The sequence below is a fragment of the Mesoplodon densirostris genome, chromosome 7 (genome assembly GCF_025265405.1).
Source record: "Mesoplodon densirostris isolate mMesDen1 chromosome 7, mMesDen1 primary haplotype, whole genome shotgun sequence".
NCBI lineage: Eukaryota > Metazoa > Chordata > Mammalia > Artiodactyla > Ziphiidae > Mesoplodon > Mesoplodon densirostris.
Window position 1 is genome coordinate 93409610 of NC_082667.1, and position 17312 is coordinate 93426921.

At 36.9% G+C, this 17312-nt stretch overlaps 1 protein-coding gene across 1 annotated transcript in view; it reads left to right on the forward strand.

Moving 5' to 3' along the window:
* CNTN5 (contactin 5) overlaps positions 1-17312 on the forward strand; it is a 586668-nt gene that overhangs the window by 528003 nt on the left and 41353 nt on the right. The window contains exons 17-18 of the mRNA XM_060105234.1: positions 1718-1788; positions 3870-4104. Of these exons, the coding sequence (XP_059961217.1) occupies positions 1718-1788; positions 3870-4104 (306 nt within the window). The remainder of the gene's footprint in view (positions 1-1717; positions 1789-3869; positions 4105-17312) is intronic.

The window sequence follows — 17312 nt, forward strand, 5'->3', positions numbered from 1 at the left end:
GTCAGTGATGAATGTGAAGCATATGTGTGTGTGCACAACTTTTTATATTTTACAAACAAATGGTACTAAGAGAAAGCATAGTGGCACCATATCGACAAATTAACTTGCTTCTGCTATTTATCTGACCATGCATTGATGGTCACAATATTCAGAACTCTGAGATTAGCCACTGAGGGTATATTTGGAAATGTGTAGCCCTACCCTTTTACACATAGAGTTAAACCAGTTTTCCTCCTGTGTGCTTTACTCATACTATACAACAGAAAATGAATTTAAAACTACTACTCTATAACAGTGGTTTTGAGACATGGTGTCAAGGCAGACTGATATGTCACAGATTCTTACATGCAGTGATAACTTATGACTACTAGTAAAAAACTCAAGTTAAATCATCTGCCTGCTCTTCATATAAATTAGGGCATATTCACTGTTATTGCTCTAATACCATCATTCTTCTTAGTTGAATTCCTTTTGATTTCCTGATTTAGAGACAAAGGGGTATCCAATTCCATGTAATTCTGAGGGAATTCATGAGAGTGAACTCCACATATGAATAATCCTTAATGTGTATGTACCTGTGAAAAAAGAAAGATTGGTAGCTGCTTCTGTATATATCCTTCTACATGTACATGAGCAAGACAAGAACTCATGTTCACGGAGAAAAGTGTCAAGGAAATGAAATTTGGGCCTGGTGAATAAAGATCATCTATTTCAATGGAAGCAATGATAGTGTTCTCTCCCACCACCGTGGTCCAAGAAGAATTGGTTTTTTCCTTTCTAGTAGCATATAAATTCTGCATCAGTTTTTCCTGTATATAAAATGCTGTGTGAATATCTACTAGTAATTAACAGCCTTCCACTCCAAGTAGGTAATAAATGGGAGTGAATTTATTGTTTATGAGTATAGCAATATTTTTTAAACTATATGTTGGGATATAAAGGCAATGCTGAAGTGTAAAATTGCTAATGCAGACTCATAGCCTGGAAATTTATTTCTTTTAATAATTTTCTTCATTTAATAGCTCTTCATTTGAAAATATTCCCTTTCAACTACATATTTTGTGGTTTAGTGCCATGAAGAGGAAATTTATTCCTTTGACACATTTATTCTTTTAATAGTTTTGCATTTGAAAAAGCTTCACCAGGTATCTATATATTTTGCAGTTTGCAGAGAGGTTCATTCTTGACAGTTTTTTAAAATGTTTATTCATTTAAATAGGTTATCACTCCATGGAACTGTTGCTAAGATTTCTTTAAACTGGAGTTCTAGTAAAGCAGTAAGGCTAATGTCAACCTGTGCGCTTTCCAGGGTCTCTGTAAGCCCTGAAATCACAGAAGGTTCACATCCTTAGGAAGAAGAAAACATGTAGGATGAAATTTAACTAACCATTAGCAGATGTCCTTGACTATAGTGTTAATTATGATTTGGATCTTAGTAACCACAGAGCATTTATACAAGTGAACTAGTTTGGAGATGCAGTATGTGGCCATGAAAAATATATATCACACTCCCCCACATAGATTTGAAAGCAAGGTATTTGTCACAAACATTTTGTTTAATATTGAATAAGACCACTTTTACTTCCAAACACATTTTGATTTGTTTATTTGGGGATGTTACCCAACCAGAGTAGGATTATGATGCATTCTTGGTGTAGAGACACTTAAATTGTACATCTACGTATTGTCCTCACTCTTGGCCCATTTTTAACGACAGTTCCAAAGACAACACCCACCAATGTAAGTGGAAGAAGTGGAAGAAGGCACGAGTTAGTCATCGCCTGGGAGGTAAGAAAGCCTACTCAGATGTCAGAACTTGTTGATTCCTTAAAAAAGAAAGTTACACATAGAGTATCAGTATTTGGTATAGAGTAACTGAGTAACTTCTGTTTAAAGGAGGTTAAGAAACACTTTGAGCATGCGTTACTCACATGAATATTTCCAACATGAACTTTTCTCATTTTCATACCAAGTCTAACGTGTGCCATACTGTCATATAGGCTGTCTCAGTATATAGTTTGAATGATTAAAATACATACTCTCACAAATTACTTCAGACGTTTATTTGGCTTAGTTTGATATTTATTTACTTCACAATTGAATAGCACCCTTGATATTTTTGGAGGCTAAAACCATTAAGGTTTTTCTGGAGTAGTGACTAGGTTATCTCATTTATCCCATACAACTATGCTATTACTGGGGATAATTTTCCTTGTTTCACAAATTATGAAACTGATGCACAGTTTGAGTACTTTCCTGAGAAGCAGTAGAATTGGGACTTTGAATCCAAAACCCTTATTCTTTTGTGTCCCTCACTGTATGACCTCCAAAATTCCTTCTGTCAAAGGAAAGGAACAGGGAAGAAAGAGTGTGAGAGGTACATTTATTTTCCATAAAGCCACCTTCCTTCTTTAATGTTAACTTTATTATCAAATATAGCTATGTAGCTAACAGAACAATGCGTTAGAATATGGAGATGGAAATGACTATTGGAGAAAACAACCAATCCCTGACCATCTCTAAGAACAATGATAGAATGTACAGAAACATACAGAAAAACTCCTTTCCCCATTAAGAAATCTGCCATGAGCACATCCTCTGACCTGTTATTCTGTTCATATGCCTCTTCTTCAATAAAACTTTATGCCTTGTTTTTGATTTCTGCAGAGGTATTAACTTCCTAATACCTGACCTTCGCTGAGATCAAACCTCTCTAAACAGAATTGCCTTCCCTGTCAGTTTTATGTCTTAGTCAGCTGGGGCTGCTATAACAAAAATGCTGTAGACTGGGTGGCTTATAAACAACAGAAATTTAATTCTCACAGTTCTGGAGGCTGGAAGTCTAGTTCTGGAAGGCATTGGTTGATTCAGATCTGGCAAGGGCCTGCTTCCTGGTTCATAGAACACAATTTCTCACTATGTCCTCACATGACAGAGGGGTAAGACAGATCTCTAGATTCTATATAACAAGGGCAATAATCTGATTCATGAGTACTCCACCCTCATAGCCAAGTCACCTACCAAAAGCCCATCCCCTAATACCATCACATTGTGTCAGGAATTCATCACATGAATTGTGGGGGAGAAAGGGGTATAAACATTTAGTCTATAGTACTTTGATATAATAGGCTTTGTCTCTTTTCCTCCACTCAATACATAGTTTTTCTTAAATAAAAATTCAAAATAAGAAAATGTAGCAAATGTTTATTGTGTATCTATTTGTCAAACATTGCATTAGGCAATGTCTGGTAACTGCTCCACTGACTAACTAGTTAATCACAATTACTATTTTCTATGGTGTGCAATTTATGCTCATTTAACAACTTTAAATGTAAGCCATGGAGTACAAGTCTCTTTAAAAAATTCTGTATTCTAATTTTTTCATATGTTAGTAAAGCACAACAGTAATTGAGAAAAACCCTAGAAGAAAGGTCTTACATTAATTTCACCGAGATTTTCTGTGCAAAGACCTCTGCAAAGCATTACCAGTGACAAGATTTTCCCGACCACCAGACCATATGACAGTTTTCCCCAGCATATTACATCCTAGTGTGGAATCCAAGGACCTTTGTTTCATATACATGACTAATTGGATCAAATTTGTTTCACTTCAAGAGTTTTCAATACTCCTGATGCTTTTCTTAAATACCAACTGATACCATTTAATTTTTTAATCTTATACCTTTAAAGCCTTTTAAATTTCCAGTGATTGCCAAGCTATTGTTCTATGTTGGCTTCCAATGTAATATAAAGATTGGAGAGTCTCCATTGCTCTAGTTATCAATAATTTTTAAAAAGTTAAAGATTGGAAAGAGTGGGGGTTTTGATCAATTATTTTCCTGATATTTCATTGCATTTTTCTTCTCTAGCCAGTATCAGAAGAGTTTCAGAATGGGGAAGGCTTTGGCTATATTGTGGCTTTCCGACCCAATGGAACACGTGGCTGGAAGGAAAAAATGGTGACATCTTCTGAAGCTTCAAAATTCATTTATCGAGATGAAAGTGTCCCTCCTCTTACTCCCTTTGAAGTGAAGGTTGGCGTTTATAACAACAAAGGAGATGGACCTTTCAGTCAAATTGTGGTCATATGTTCAGCTGAAGGAGGTCAGTTTTTTTCATGCTTATTATTTTCATTTAACATTTTAATATTTTATTTTGGTACATGAATGTGACACTAATGTAATATATTAGAAAATACAGGTACACCAAAAGTGAAAATAAAACTTACCCATAGTCCCACTACACTTTTTAGATATATTTTTCCAAAAATTTTTCCCAATAATTTTTTTGAAAAAAAATTGATCAGTCCATATACTTTGCTTTATGTTCTTCACTCCCTGATGATGTATGCCAAATACCTTTCCATGACAATAACAATATTAGTACTCTGGATGGAAGGACATTTAACCATTCTTCTCTGTTTCACAATTTAGATTATTTTCTATTTTAACCTTATTCTAATTTAAATTTAGAAATTTAGATAACTTCTATTTTAATTGAAAATTTTAACTTATGTGAAATAAATTTAAATAAAGACTCCAATAACTACTCATTACTAACCTCATACACAAAACAGCCGACTGATAAAGAAGTATCAGACAGGATTTTTTGTTTGAAGCTTTTCATACGTGGTATCATTAAATCCCCACAAAAATCTTGTCTAATAGGCTTTATTATCCCCATTGTAGAAAAAGAGAAATTGAAGTCCAGAAAAGTTAAGGAACTTGTTAAAAATAGTTAAATAGTTTCTAATTGAGAATTAAGCCCAGTCCTTTCAATCATTAAATCCTTGATTTGTCTAAAGCAAGCTGCCTTCATACGTATAGCCTGATATAATTCTCAGTATAAAACTACTAGGTAGGCAGGACCTAGCCAGGAAACCCATTTTACAGATCAGTAAACTGTAAATCTGTGACTTATTCATGTTACAGTCAACAGGTGGTAGTGCTAGAGGGCAAACTCAGTTTCCTACATCAAAATCCTTGGTTCTGGGCTTCCCTGGTGGCACAGTTGTTGAGAGTACGCCTGCCGATGCAGGGGACGTGGGTTCGTGCCCCGGTCCGGGAGGATCCCACATGCCGTGGACTGGCTGGGCCCATGAGCCATGGCCATTGAGCCTGCATGTCCAGAGCCTGTGCTCCACAATGGGAGAGGCCACAACAGTGAGAGAACCACATACCGCTAAACAAAAAACAAACAAACAAACAAAATCCTTGGTTCTTTCAAGTTTTAATACAAAAATGCATTTTCTGAGTGAGAGAAAGCTTGATAGAGTTAACTCCCTAAAGTTAGCTTTTCTACACAGTCCTTCTTCAATTCAAGTGCACAATTTCAGTTGGCCCTGAAAGTAACTAAAATGCCTTACAGTCCCTAAACCTGACAGAAGACTGAGCTAATGTTACACCAAAGGCAGCACACATTTGACCTCCCAAATAATTATTGTTTTCTCATAAACTGACACTTTTACTTCCTTTGTGCCCACATGTGTGACTTGAATAGCTTAAGAGAATTACCAATCTTTTTGGTACAGGGAATTCATGGTGGGGGAAATAAGTAAGGTCGTTTGAATACTGAAGCACAAAGGTAGTTTCTGATTTATATAAGATGTAGTTTTTCAGCACTAGCTGCCTTGTATTTTATGACATAGAGCTACATTTTGAAGCAGAAGTAGAAAGTTTTTCCTAGTATAAGAATGAACAGGAAAGTGAAGAATCAAGTAATAATAAGGAATCATAGGTGTTCTGATGAGATATTCATGCACTTAGTGTCTCAAGTTTCTGATGTTTTTTCAGATAGTATAGCCAGTCTCCACATTACTTATATTAACTCTTACAATCAAATATGAGGTAGAAATCTCAAGCTGCAATCTATTTTGCAGGAAATTGAGACTCAGAGAGGCTAAGTAACATGCTCAAATCAACCCAGTAAATAACAAAAGTTGTAAATAACTGTAGTAAGTGACAGGGCTGGAATTTGAACACAGGTCTGTATGACTCCAAAGCTAATGCTTTTAATCACTACCCTATACCTTCTCATCAGGAGTGTCTTTAACAATATTTCATTATTGTATTATATTAGTGTATATAATAATAATATTTTACATCATTTGTTACTCTGATATCTGTTTTGAAGTATGTTTTATTCAGGAAGTGCATATTCTTGTGGCTTTAATTTATTTAACCTAAGTATAAAGTGCATGGTCCCAAATGTCATGTGAGATGAATTGGAGAGGTGTGTACATGCTTCGTATGGTAACACCAGTGTTACCTTTAAGAAATCCAGATTTGTATGTTCCTTGTCAACCTTTGCTTTAAAATTAAATTATAGCAGCCACCATGGGTTGTTTATACTGTGTTTTCTTAAACTTGAAATGGCTTGCCTTCAGAGATTTCTCTTTCCAGCTAGATAGGAAATATGTATATTTTCTTTCAAAGGCACCGAGGTTGTTACTGTAACATATTTCATAGTAACACTTCATTTACTTTGGTGGACTGAAATATGAAAGATACCAGGCAAATTAAATCCGAATAGAGGGAGGAGCTTCAAGATGGTGGAGGAGTGAGATGTGTAGATTGCCTTCCTCCCCACAAATGAATCAGAAATACATCTACAAGTGGAACAACTCCTACCGAACACCTACTGAACGCTGGCAGAGGACCTCAGACCTCCCAAAGGCAAGAAATTCCCACGTACCTGGGTAGGGCAAAAGAAAAAAGAAAAAAACAAAGACAAAAGAATATGGATGGGACCTGCACCTCTGGGAGGGAGCTGTGAAGGAGGAAAAGTTTCCACACAATAGGAAGCCTCTCCACTGGCGGAGATGGCGGGGGTGGTGGGGGGAATCTGCAGAGCCACAGAGGAGACCACAGTAATAGCGGTGCAGAGGGCAAAGCAGATAGATTCCCGCATAGAGGATCGGTGTTGACCGGCACTCACCAGCCCAAGAGACTGCTCTGCTCACCCGCTGACCAGGTCGGGTGGGGACTGGGCGCTGAGGCTTGGGCTTCGGAGATCAGATCCCAGGGAGAGGACTGGGGTTGGCTGTGTGAACACAGACTGAATGGGGCTAGTGCACCACAGCTAGCCAGGAAGGAGTCCAGGGAAAAGTCTGTCCCTGCCTAAGAGGCAACAAGACCATTGTTTCAAGGTGTGCAAGCAGAGGGGATTCAGAGCACCACCTGCCTAAACGAGCTCTAGAGACGGGTGCGAGGCACGGCTATCAGCACGGACACCAGAGACAGGCATGAAACACTAAGGCTGCTGCTGTGGCCACCAAGAAGTCTGTGTGCAAGCACAGGTCACTATCCACACCTTCCATCCTGGGAGACTGTGCAGTCTGCCACTGCCACGGTCCTGTGATCCAGAGAAAATTTCCCTGGGAGAACACATGGCGCGCCTCACGCTGTTGCAACATCACACCTCCCTCTGCTGCCACAGCCTCTCTCCACATTCCATACCCCTCTCTCCTCCCGGCCAGAGTGAGTCAGAGCACCCTAATCAGCTGCAACTTTAACCCTGTCCTGTCTGAGTGAAGAAGAGATGCCCTCAAGTGACCTACATGCAGAGGCAGGACAAAATCCAAAGCTGAACCCCAGGAGCTGTGTGAATAATGAAGAGAAAGGGAAATCTCTCCCAGAAGCCTCAGGAGCAGTGGACTAAATCTCCACAATCAACTTAATGTACCCTGCATCTCTGGAATACCTGAATAAACAATGAATTATCTCAAAATTAAGGTGGTAGACTTTGGGAACAACGATATATATATATATATATTTTTTTTTCCTTTTTCTCTTTTTGTGAGTGTGTATGTGTATGCTTCTTGGTGTGATTTTGCTTTTACCATCTGTCCTAGGGTTCTGTTTCTTCATTTTGTTTTGTTTTCCATTTAGTATAGTTTTTAGCACTTGTTATCATTGCTGGATTTGTTTTCTTGGTTTGGTGGCTCTCTTCTTTCTTCCTTTCTTTTTTTATTACATTTTAATTTCTTTTTATTTTAATAATTATTTTTATTTTCATAACTTTATTTTATTTTATTTTATTTTAATTCTTTCTTTCTTTTTTTTTTCTGAACCATGTGGCTGACAAGGTCTTGGTGCTCCAGCCAGGTATCAGGCCTGTGCCTCTGAAGTGGGAGAGATGAGATAAGAACATTGGTCCACCAGTGAGCTCCAGGCTCCATGTAATATCAAACGCCCAATGATCTCCTAGAGATCTCTATCTCAACCTTAAGATCCAGCTCCACTCAACAACTAGCAAACTACAGTCCTGGACACCCTATGACAAACAACAAGCAAGATAGGAACATGACACTACCCATTAGCAGAGAGGCAGCCTAAAATCATAATAAGGTCACAGACATCCCAAAACACACCACTAGACTCAGTCCTGCCCAACAGAAAGACAAGATCCAGCCTCATCTTCCAGAACACAGGCACTAGGTCCCTCAACAAGGAAGCCTACACAACTCACTGAACCAACCTTAGCCACTGGGTCAGACATCAAAAAGATGGGAACTACGAACTTGCAGCCTGCAAAAAGGAGACCCCAAACACAGTAAGTTAAGCAAAACGAGAAGACAGAGAAACACACAGCAAATGAAGGAGCAGGGTAAGAACCCACCAGAACAACCATAGACAGTCTACCAGAAAAAGAATTCAAATTAATGATAGTAAAGATGATCCAAATTCTCTAGAAGGAATCAATAGCAGAATAACTGAGGCAGAAGAACTGATAAGTGACCTGGAAGATAAAATAGTGGAAATAACTACTGCAGAGCAGAATAAACAAAAAAGAATGAAAAGAATTGAGGACAGTCTCAGAGACCTCTGGAACAGTATTAAATGCACCAACATCCGAATTATAGGGGTCCCAGAAGAAGAAGAGAAAAAGAAAGGGACTGAGAAAATATTTGAAGAGATTATAGTTGAAAACTTCCTTAATATGGGAAAGGAAACAGTCAATCAAGTCCAGGAAGCACAGAGAGTCCCATACAGGATAAATCCAAGGAGAAACATGCCAAGACACATACTAATCAAACTATCAAATATTAAATGCAAAAACATTTTTTTTAAACAGCAAGGGATAAAAAATCAAATAACATACAAGAGAATCTGCATAAGGTTAACAGCTGATCTTTCAGCAGAAACTCTGCAAACCAGAAGGGAGTCGGAGGACATATTTAAAGTGATGAAAGGGAACAACCTACAACCAAGATTACTCTACCCAGCAGGATCTCATTCAGATTCGATGGAAAATTAAAAATTTTACAGACAAGAAAAAGCTAAGATAATTCAGCATCACCAAACTAGGTTTACAACAAATGCTAAAGGAACTTCTCTAGGCAGGAAACAGAAGAGAAGGAAAACACCTATGATAACAAACCCAAAACAATTGAGAAAATGGGAAAAGGAACATACATATCGACAACTACCTTAAAACTAAATGGATTAAATGTTGCAACCAAAAGACATACACTGTCTGAATGTTTACAGAAACAAGAGCCGTATTATATACTGTCTACAATAGACCCACTTCAGACTTAGGGACACATACAGACTGAAAATGAGGGGATGGAAAAAGATATTCCATGCAAATGGAAATCAAAAGAAAGCTGGAATAGCAATTCTCATGTCAGACAAAATAGATTTTAAAATAAAGGCTACTAAAAGAGACAAAGAAGAACACTACATAATGATCAAGGGATCAATCCAAGTAGATATAACAATTGTAAATATTTATTCACCCAACATATGAGCACCTCAATACATAAGGCAAATGCTAACAACCATAAAAGAGGAAATCAACGGTAACACAATCATAGTAGGGGACTATAACACCCCACTTTCACTAATGGACAGATCATCCAAAATGAAAATAAATAAGGAAACACATGCTTTAAATGATACATTAAACAAGATGGACTTAAATGATATTTATAGGACATTCCATCCAAAAAAACTTAATACACTTTCTTCTCAAGTGCTCATGGCACATTCTCCAGGTCAGATCATATCCCGGCTCACAAATCAAGCCCTGGTAAATATAAGAAAACTGAAATTGTATCAAGTATCTTTTCTGACCACAACACTATGAAACTAGATGTCAATTACAGGAAAAAATCTGTAAAAACTACAAACACACAGAAACTAATCAATACACTACTAAATAACCAAGAGATCACTGAAGAAATCAAAGAGCAAATCAAAAAATACCTAGAAAGAAAGGACAAAGAAAACACAATGACCAAAAACCTATGGGATGTAGCAAAAACATTTCTAAGAGGGAACTTTAGAGCAATAGATTCCTACCCCAAGAAACAAGAAATATCTGAAATAAACAACCTAACCTTATACCTAAAGCAATTAGAGAAAGAAGAACAAAAAGCCCCCAAAGTTAGCCAAAGGAAAGAAATCATAAAGATCAGATCAGAAATAAATGAAAAAGAAATGAAGGAAACAATAGCAAAGATCAATAAAAGTAAAAGTTTCTTCTTTGAGAAGATAAACAAAATTGATAAACCATTAGCCAGACTCATCAAGAAAAAAAGGGAGAAGACAAATAAATAGAATTAGAAATGAAAAATGAGACATAACAACTAACACTGCAGAAATACAAAGGATCATGAGAGATTACTACAAGCAACTCTATGCCAATAAAATGGACAACCTGGAAGAAATGGACAAATTCTTAGAAAAGCACTACCTTCGAAGACTGAACCAGGAAAAAACAGAAAATATAAACAGACCAATCAAAAGCATGGAAATTGAGACTGTGTTTAAATATCTTCCAAAAAACAAAAACCCAGGACCAGATGGCTTCACAGGTGAATTCTATCAAACATTTAAACAAGAACTAACACCTATCCTTCTCAAACTCTTTGACAATACAGCAGATGGAGGAACACTCCCAAACTCATTCTACAAGGCCACCATCACTCTGATACCAAAATCAGACAAAGGTGTCACAAAGAAAGAAAACTACAGGCCGACATCACTGATGAATGTGGAGGCAAAAATCCACAACAAAATATTTGCAAACAGAGTCCAAAATCACATTAAAAATCACACACCATGATCAAGTGGGATTTATCCCAGGAATGCAAGGATACTTCAATATACACAAATCAATCAATGTGATACACCATATTAACAAATTGAAGGATAAAAACCATATGATCATCTCAATAGATACAGAAAAACTTTTGAAAAAATTCAACACCCACTTATGATAAAACCCTCCAGAAAATAGACATAGAGGGAACTTACCTCAACATAATAAAGGCCATATATGACAAACTCACAGCCAACATTGTTCTCAATGGTGAAAAACAGAAAACATTTCCACTAAGATCAGGAACAAGACAAGGTTGTCCACACTCACCACTATTACTCAACATAGTTTAGGATATTTTAGCCACAGCAATCTGGGAAGAAAAAGAAATCAAAGGAATACAAATCAGAAAAAAGAAGTAGAGCTGTCACTGTTTGTAGATGACATGATACTATACATAGAGAATCCTAAAGATACTACCAGAAAATATCTAGAGCTAATCAAGGAATTTGGTAAGGTAGCAGGATACAAAATTAATGTACAGAAATCTCTTGCATTCCTATACACCAACGATGAAAAATCTGAAAGAGAAATTAAGGAAACACTCCCATTTGCCATTGGAACACAAAGAATAAAATACCTAGGAAAAAACCTGCCTAAGGAGACAAAAGACCTAGAGGAAGAAAACTATAAGACTCTGATGAAAGAAATTAAAGATGATACAAATAGATGGAGAGGTATACCATGATCTTGGATTGGGAGAATCAACATTGTGAAAATGACTATACTACCCAAAGCAATCTACAGATTCAATGCAATCCCTATCAAACTATGAATGACATTTTTTCACAGAACTGGAAAAAAAATTTCAATTTATATGGAAACAAAAAATACCCTGAATAGCCAAAGCAATCTTGAGAAAGAAAAATGAAGCTGGAGGAATCAGACTCCATGACTTCAGACTATACTACAAAGCTACCTAAATCAAGACAGCATGGTACTGGCAAAAAAACAGAAATGTAGATCAATAGAACAGGATAGAAAACCCAGAGGTAAACCCACACACATATGGTTACCTTATTTTTGATAAAGGAGGCAAGAATATACAGTGGAAAAAAGAGAGCCTCTTCAATGAGTGGTGCTGGGAAAACTGGACAGCTACATGTAAAAGAAAGAAATTAGAACACTCGCTAACACCATACACAGAAATAAACTCAAAATGGATTAAAGACCTAAATGTAAGGCCAGACACTATAAAACTCTTAGTGGAAAACATACACAGAGCACTCTATGACATAAATCACAACAAGATCATCTTTGACCAACATCCTAGAGAAATGGAAATAAAAACAAAAATAAACAAAGGGGACCTAATGAAACTTAATAGCTTTTGCACAGCAAAGGAAACCATAAATAAGATGAAAAGACAGCCCTCAGAATTGGAGAAATTATTTACAAGTGAAGCAACTGACAAAGGACTAATCTCCAATATTTGCAAGCAGCTCATGCAGCTCAATATCAAAAAAGCAAAAAACCCAATCCGAAAATGGGCAGAAGACCTACATAGACATTTCTCCAAAGAAGATATACAGATAGCCAACAAACATATGAAAGAATGCTCAACACCACTAATCAACAGAGAAATGCAAATCAAAACTACAATGAAGTATCACCTCACACCAGTTCAGAATGGTCATCATTAAAAAATTGACAAAGTATAAATGCTGGAGAGGGTGTGGAGAAAAGGGAACCATCTTGCACTGTTGGTGGGAATGTAAATTGATACAGCCACTATGGAGAACACTATGGAGGTTCTTTAAAAAACTAAAAATAGAACTACCATATGACCCAGCACTCCCACTACTGCCCATATACCCTGAGAAAATCATAATTCAAAAAGAGCCATATACCACAATATCACTGCAGCACTATTTACAATAGCCAGGACATGGAAGCAATCTAAGTGTCCATAGACAGACAACTGGGTAAAGAAGTTGTGACACATATATGCAATGGAATATTACTCAGCCATGAAAGGAAAGGAAATTGTGTTATTTGTAGTGAGGATGATGGACCTAGAGTCTGTCATACAGAGTGAAGTAAGTCAGAAAGAGAAAACAAATACCATATGCTAACACATATATATGGAATGTAAAATTAAAAAGTGGTTCTGAAGAACGTAGGGCCAGGACAGGAATACAGATGTAGGCATAAAGAATGGACTTGAGAACACTGGGAGGGGGAAGGGTAAGCTGGGACAAAGTGAGAGAGTGGTATGGGCAAATATGCACTACCAAATGTAAAATAGATAGTTAGTGGGAAGCAACTGCATAGCACAGGGAGATCAGCTCGGTGCTTTGTGACCACTTAGAGGGGTGGAATAGGGAGGGTGCGACGGAGATGCAAGAGGGAGGATATATGGGGACATATGTATATGTATAGCTGATTCACTTTGTTATAAAGCAGAAACTAACACACCATTTTAAGGCAATTGTACTCCAATAAATATGTCAAAATAAAAAAATCTGAATAGAGTCTGCCTTTGTTCTGAGAACAAAATTCAAACATATATTAGCATTTGCTCACTAATTAAATTTACTAATTTGGAACTTCCTGTGTAAATATTAATAAAGTTTTAACGCCATTAAATTGTGTTAAATGTGAAAAGCAGGACAATGGAAGGAAAAGAGAGCATTTGCCTAGGGTAAGCGGAGCTTGAGTTTCAAGCTCAGACTAACTGTATGGTCTTGGGCATTTTTTTCACCTTTCTGAGCCTTATCTTCCTCCGCTCTAAAAATGAAAATCTAGAAGTAGAACATCACTGGATGCCATTAAAAATCTAAGACTAAAATTTTGTCAATTTATTCTACATTCTGAAATATTCTTTTAAATTTTAATTGTCCCAGTATAGATAATAATAACAGATCAACTTTTGCTCTATAATAAAAAGAGGGAAACCAACATCTTTTTTAGTCACTTGGCAAACTGCTTTACTTGAAAAGGAGTGAATATTTTCAAGACTGAACCATTTTTAAAAAGTCTCAAGGCCTGTAATAAACTGACAAAATAATATATTGTGCTCATGCCAAAGCAGGGGACTCTCTTCCATGTCTGTGGATGTTCACAGAGATTCACAGTGAGACTTTGTCATCATACTCTTGCCCAAAGCCCAACTGATCTGATTGAGACTGTATTTCTCCATAGACCACTTCTGTTTCTTTTTACTTCCATTAACCTAGTCCACATGTCCTCTGTATTCTTAGATAAAGCAAAGAACAAGAGCAGAGGGACTGGCTTTCTATCTCTGTTTATGGGTATAGTTCCTTCCCTTCATATCATGATACAGTTATGCACCTAGAGTACCATGGAGAAGGTACCACCCTTTCACCGCTGACATCAAGGCGGTGAAATGTACCAGATGCCATATCAAACACAGCCATGTTTTTTGGAGGGAAGCACAGAGCACAAGGACTTCAAGGCACACCTGACAGTACTAGTTCTCAACCCATTTCCCACTGGCACATTGACAATGGATGACATTCACATCCAGAACACACTTCCATAAGTTCTTGTGTGCATTCCCCATACCTCTATGTTTTCCTTTTCCTCTCAAGAAACCTATTGGGATGCAAGTGAGAAGTTCATCATTGAAGGGAAAACCTTGAATGTAATCTGTTATAGAAGGATTCATCATTTATACATATAGATACTTAGTAAGTCACTTGGGAAATAACCTTGACTCTTGCCACTCGGGGGTTGACTATTGCCCTAAAGTACTGTCAGAAAAGCTCCAAATGGTTTTTTTTGCTAACACCCTTGAGACTTTGAAACCTTTCAAGGTTTTCACAACAGAAATAATCACGAATGACTCTGTCAGTGACAAGCAACATTCTAAATAAACCTGGGAGGAAAGAGATTTGCCTTCTGGGACTTCCATGCACCATTCACATTTATCTATACCCTTTGAACCAGGCAAAAATTATGTGCATTCTAACCCTGATTTGACTTCAGGTCTCAGGGTATGATATAACCCATGCAATACTCTCATCTTGGAAACAATTCTATTTTTTTAAAGAATAGCAAAGTTCCAACATAATTGATTTTAAAGTGCATGGTATAAGTGATAAAAAGCAACATTTCCAACATGAGAAATCAAATTGGCCTTCATTTCCATATTTCTAGAAATACTTATTAATTAAATTTACATCCATTTTCCACTTTAGATTTGGAAAGAGAAAGAACCTGAGCATTCAAATACATCTAATAGAAAAATAGAGGGAAATTCAGTATAGATTAATTGTAGGTTGAAATATTTGTTTACATGTGATGTGATGTAATTTTCTCTAGTTTTTTTGGCTTTTTCCTTATATGTAAAAATATGTGGCTTTTATTTTTTATTAAAGTCAAAAAGCTTCTCCTTGTTTGCAGAAAATGATATGCAATTATCCTCTTGCAAATTGAGCTACCACAGCTCAAATTAAAACCTGACTTTCATGAGGTGTTATTCTGCAAATCAGTCCTTAGCTGAAACTGAGCTCAGTGGGATTCATGTGAACTTGAAAGTTAATAAATTGGCATATTAGTTGTAAAATACGAGGAATAATTTCCTATCTTTGCCAGATGATCCATTTGGATTAGTGCCTGTAAAAGTTCAGCTACAGCTGTCTTAACTGAATTTTTAAATAATGAAACCATAACCCTTCTCTCAAGGAGTTTATTAAACTGTCCTTTGATTAATGCTCTTGCCCACCCCTCCTGGGAAGTCAAACGTATAATCAATATTATAAGCACATCCCCCCATATTACTTGGAGAACTCCAGCTGCTAGGTCACTTAATACAAATGTATCATCTAAATTCATGAACACGGTAATGCTGTACAAAATTTTTAATCTAACAGGAACTGAATTCTATCAGTCAGCCTGTCCACTTCATATCCCATGATTGGAATGAAGGAGTCAGCCATGGCCTAATTAATATCATCATAAGTGAAAAGAAAAAAGAAATCTTTAAAAATCTTTGAATCTATTAGACAAAATGCTAGTGTAATCTCAAATAAATCCCTGAATTTTCATCAAATTACCCAAGCATAACAGATAGAAGTGAGTGTGGCAAGAAGCATCCTGTGACTTACAGATCAGGAGAGTTGTAGAGATGCCTGAATATGACAAGATCTATGAGGAGCAGTGTAGCTGTGGTTCAAAATTATCAAAAATTCCATGAAATAGGGATAAAAGGAGTTGATAGTATGCCTGTGGTAGGGTTAAATAGGAGATGACGGGGATTTAGGTGGTTCCTGGCAAGGCTTAGAGAGGCCAGCTGGGGATTCCAACATAAATATTCTTGAGAGAAGTTAAGTGTCGTGGGGCAAGGAGAAGAGAAAACAGTAGGAAGAAGCACCAGGGGGGTAAACACAGATGTGTGCACAGAAGCAGAGCAGTGTGGTGGTCAGGGCCTGACTGCTCTGTTCAAATCTTCTCTCCACCCTCTAGCAGCTGAGCAACTTTGGGCAAGTTGCTTAACCTCTCTGCCCCTGGATTTCCTCATCTGAAAAATGGTGACAATGATAGTAGGGTTGTTGGGATGATTAATTGATACATTATAAAGAATTTTAAATAAGACTTGGCATATATCAAATCTTCAATAAATGGCAGTTACTATTATTACCTTTGGTTATTCCCCCCTCATCTATTTTCTTTGTTATTTTTGTTCATTTGTTTTTAATCTTATTCCATTCATTCATCTGTCAGTTATTTGGAAACAATTGTGCAGCAAGAGAATTGACTATATATTCTTCTTGTAAAATCTCTTCTGCACCCCAAAACTGACCCTAAGAGGTAAAGAATGAGCCAGCTACTTCCTTGGTGCCATTTAAAAACAACAGAAGAGAGAGCATTTGAGACCTGAGTTCTACTTGGGGCTCTTTCAGAGCCAGAAGCAGAGTTCAGGTAAATCAACCTGTTTCTATGTCACTTTTTTCATCTGCAAAATGAGGGCATGTTTAAGTTTTCAAACTGTACCTATTATATACAATAATATTCGTAAGTCCTTTTTCCTTTATGCAGTTAATGTAGCCTGTGCAAACTTATCACACAGACACAAATCTTCATTGAGCCTACAATCACTAAGATGAGGGAGCAATGAGAACTGTGTGTGTGGCATCTAAACAATTTCATGATAGGGAGCATTCATCAAATTAACAAAAAAAAATCATATTTTTAAGCTTTAGAAGTAAGAGAATAATAAATATTTACAGTGAAAGAAC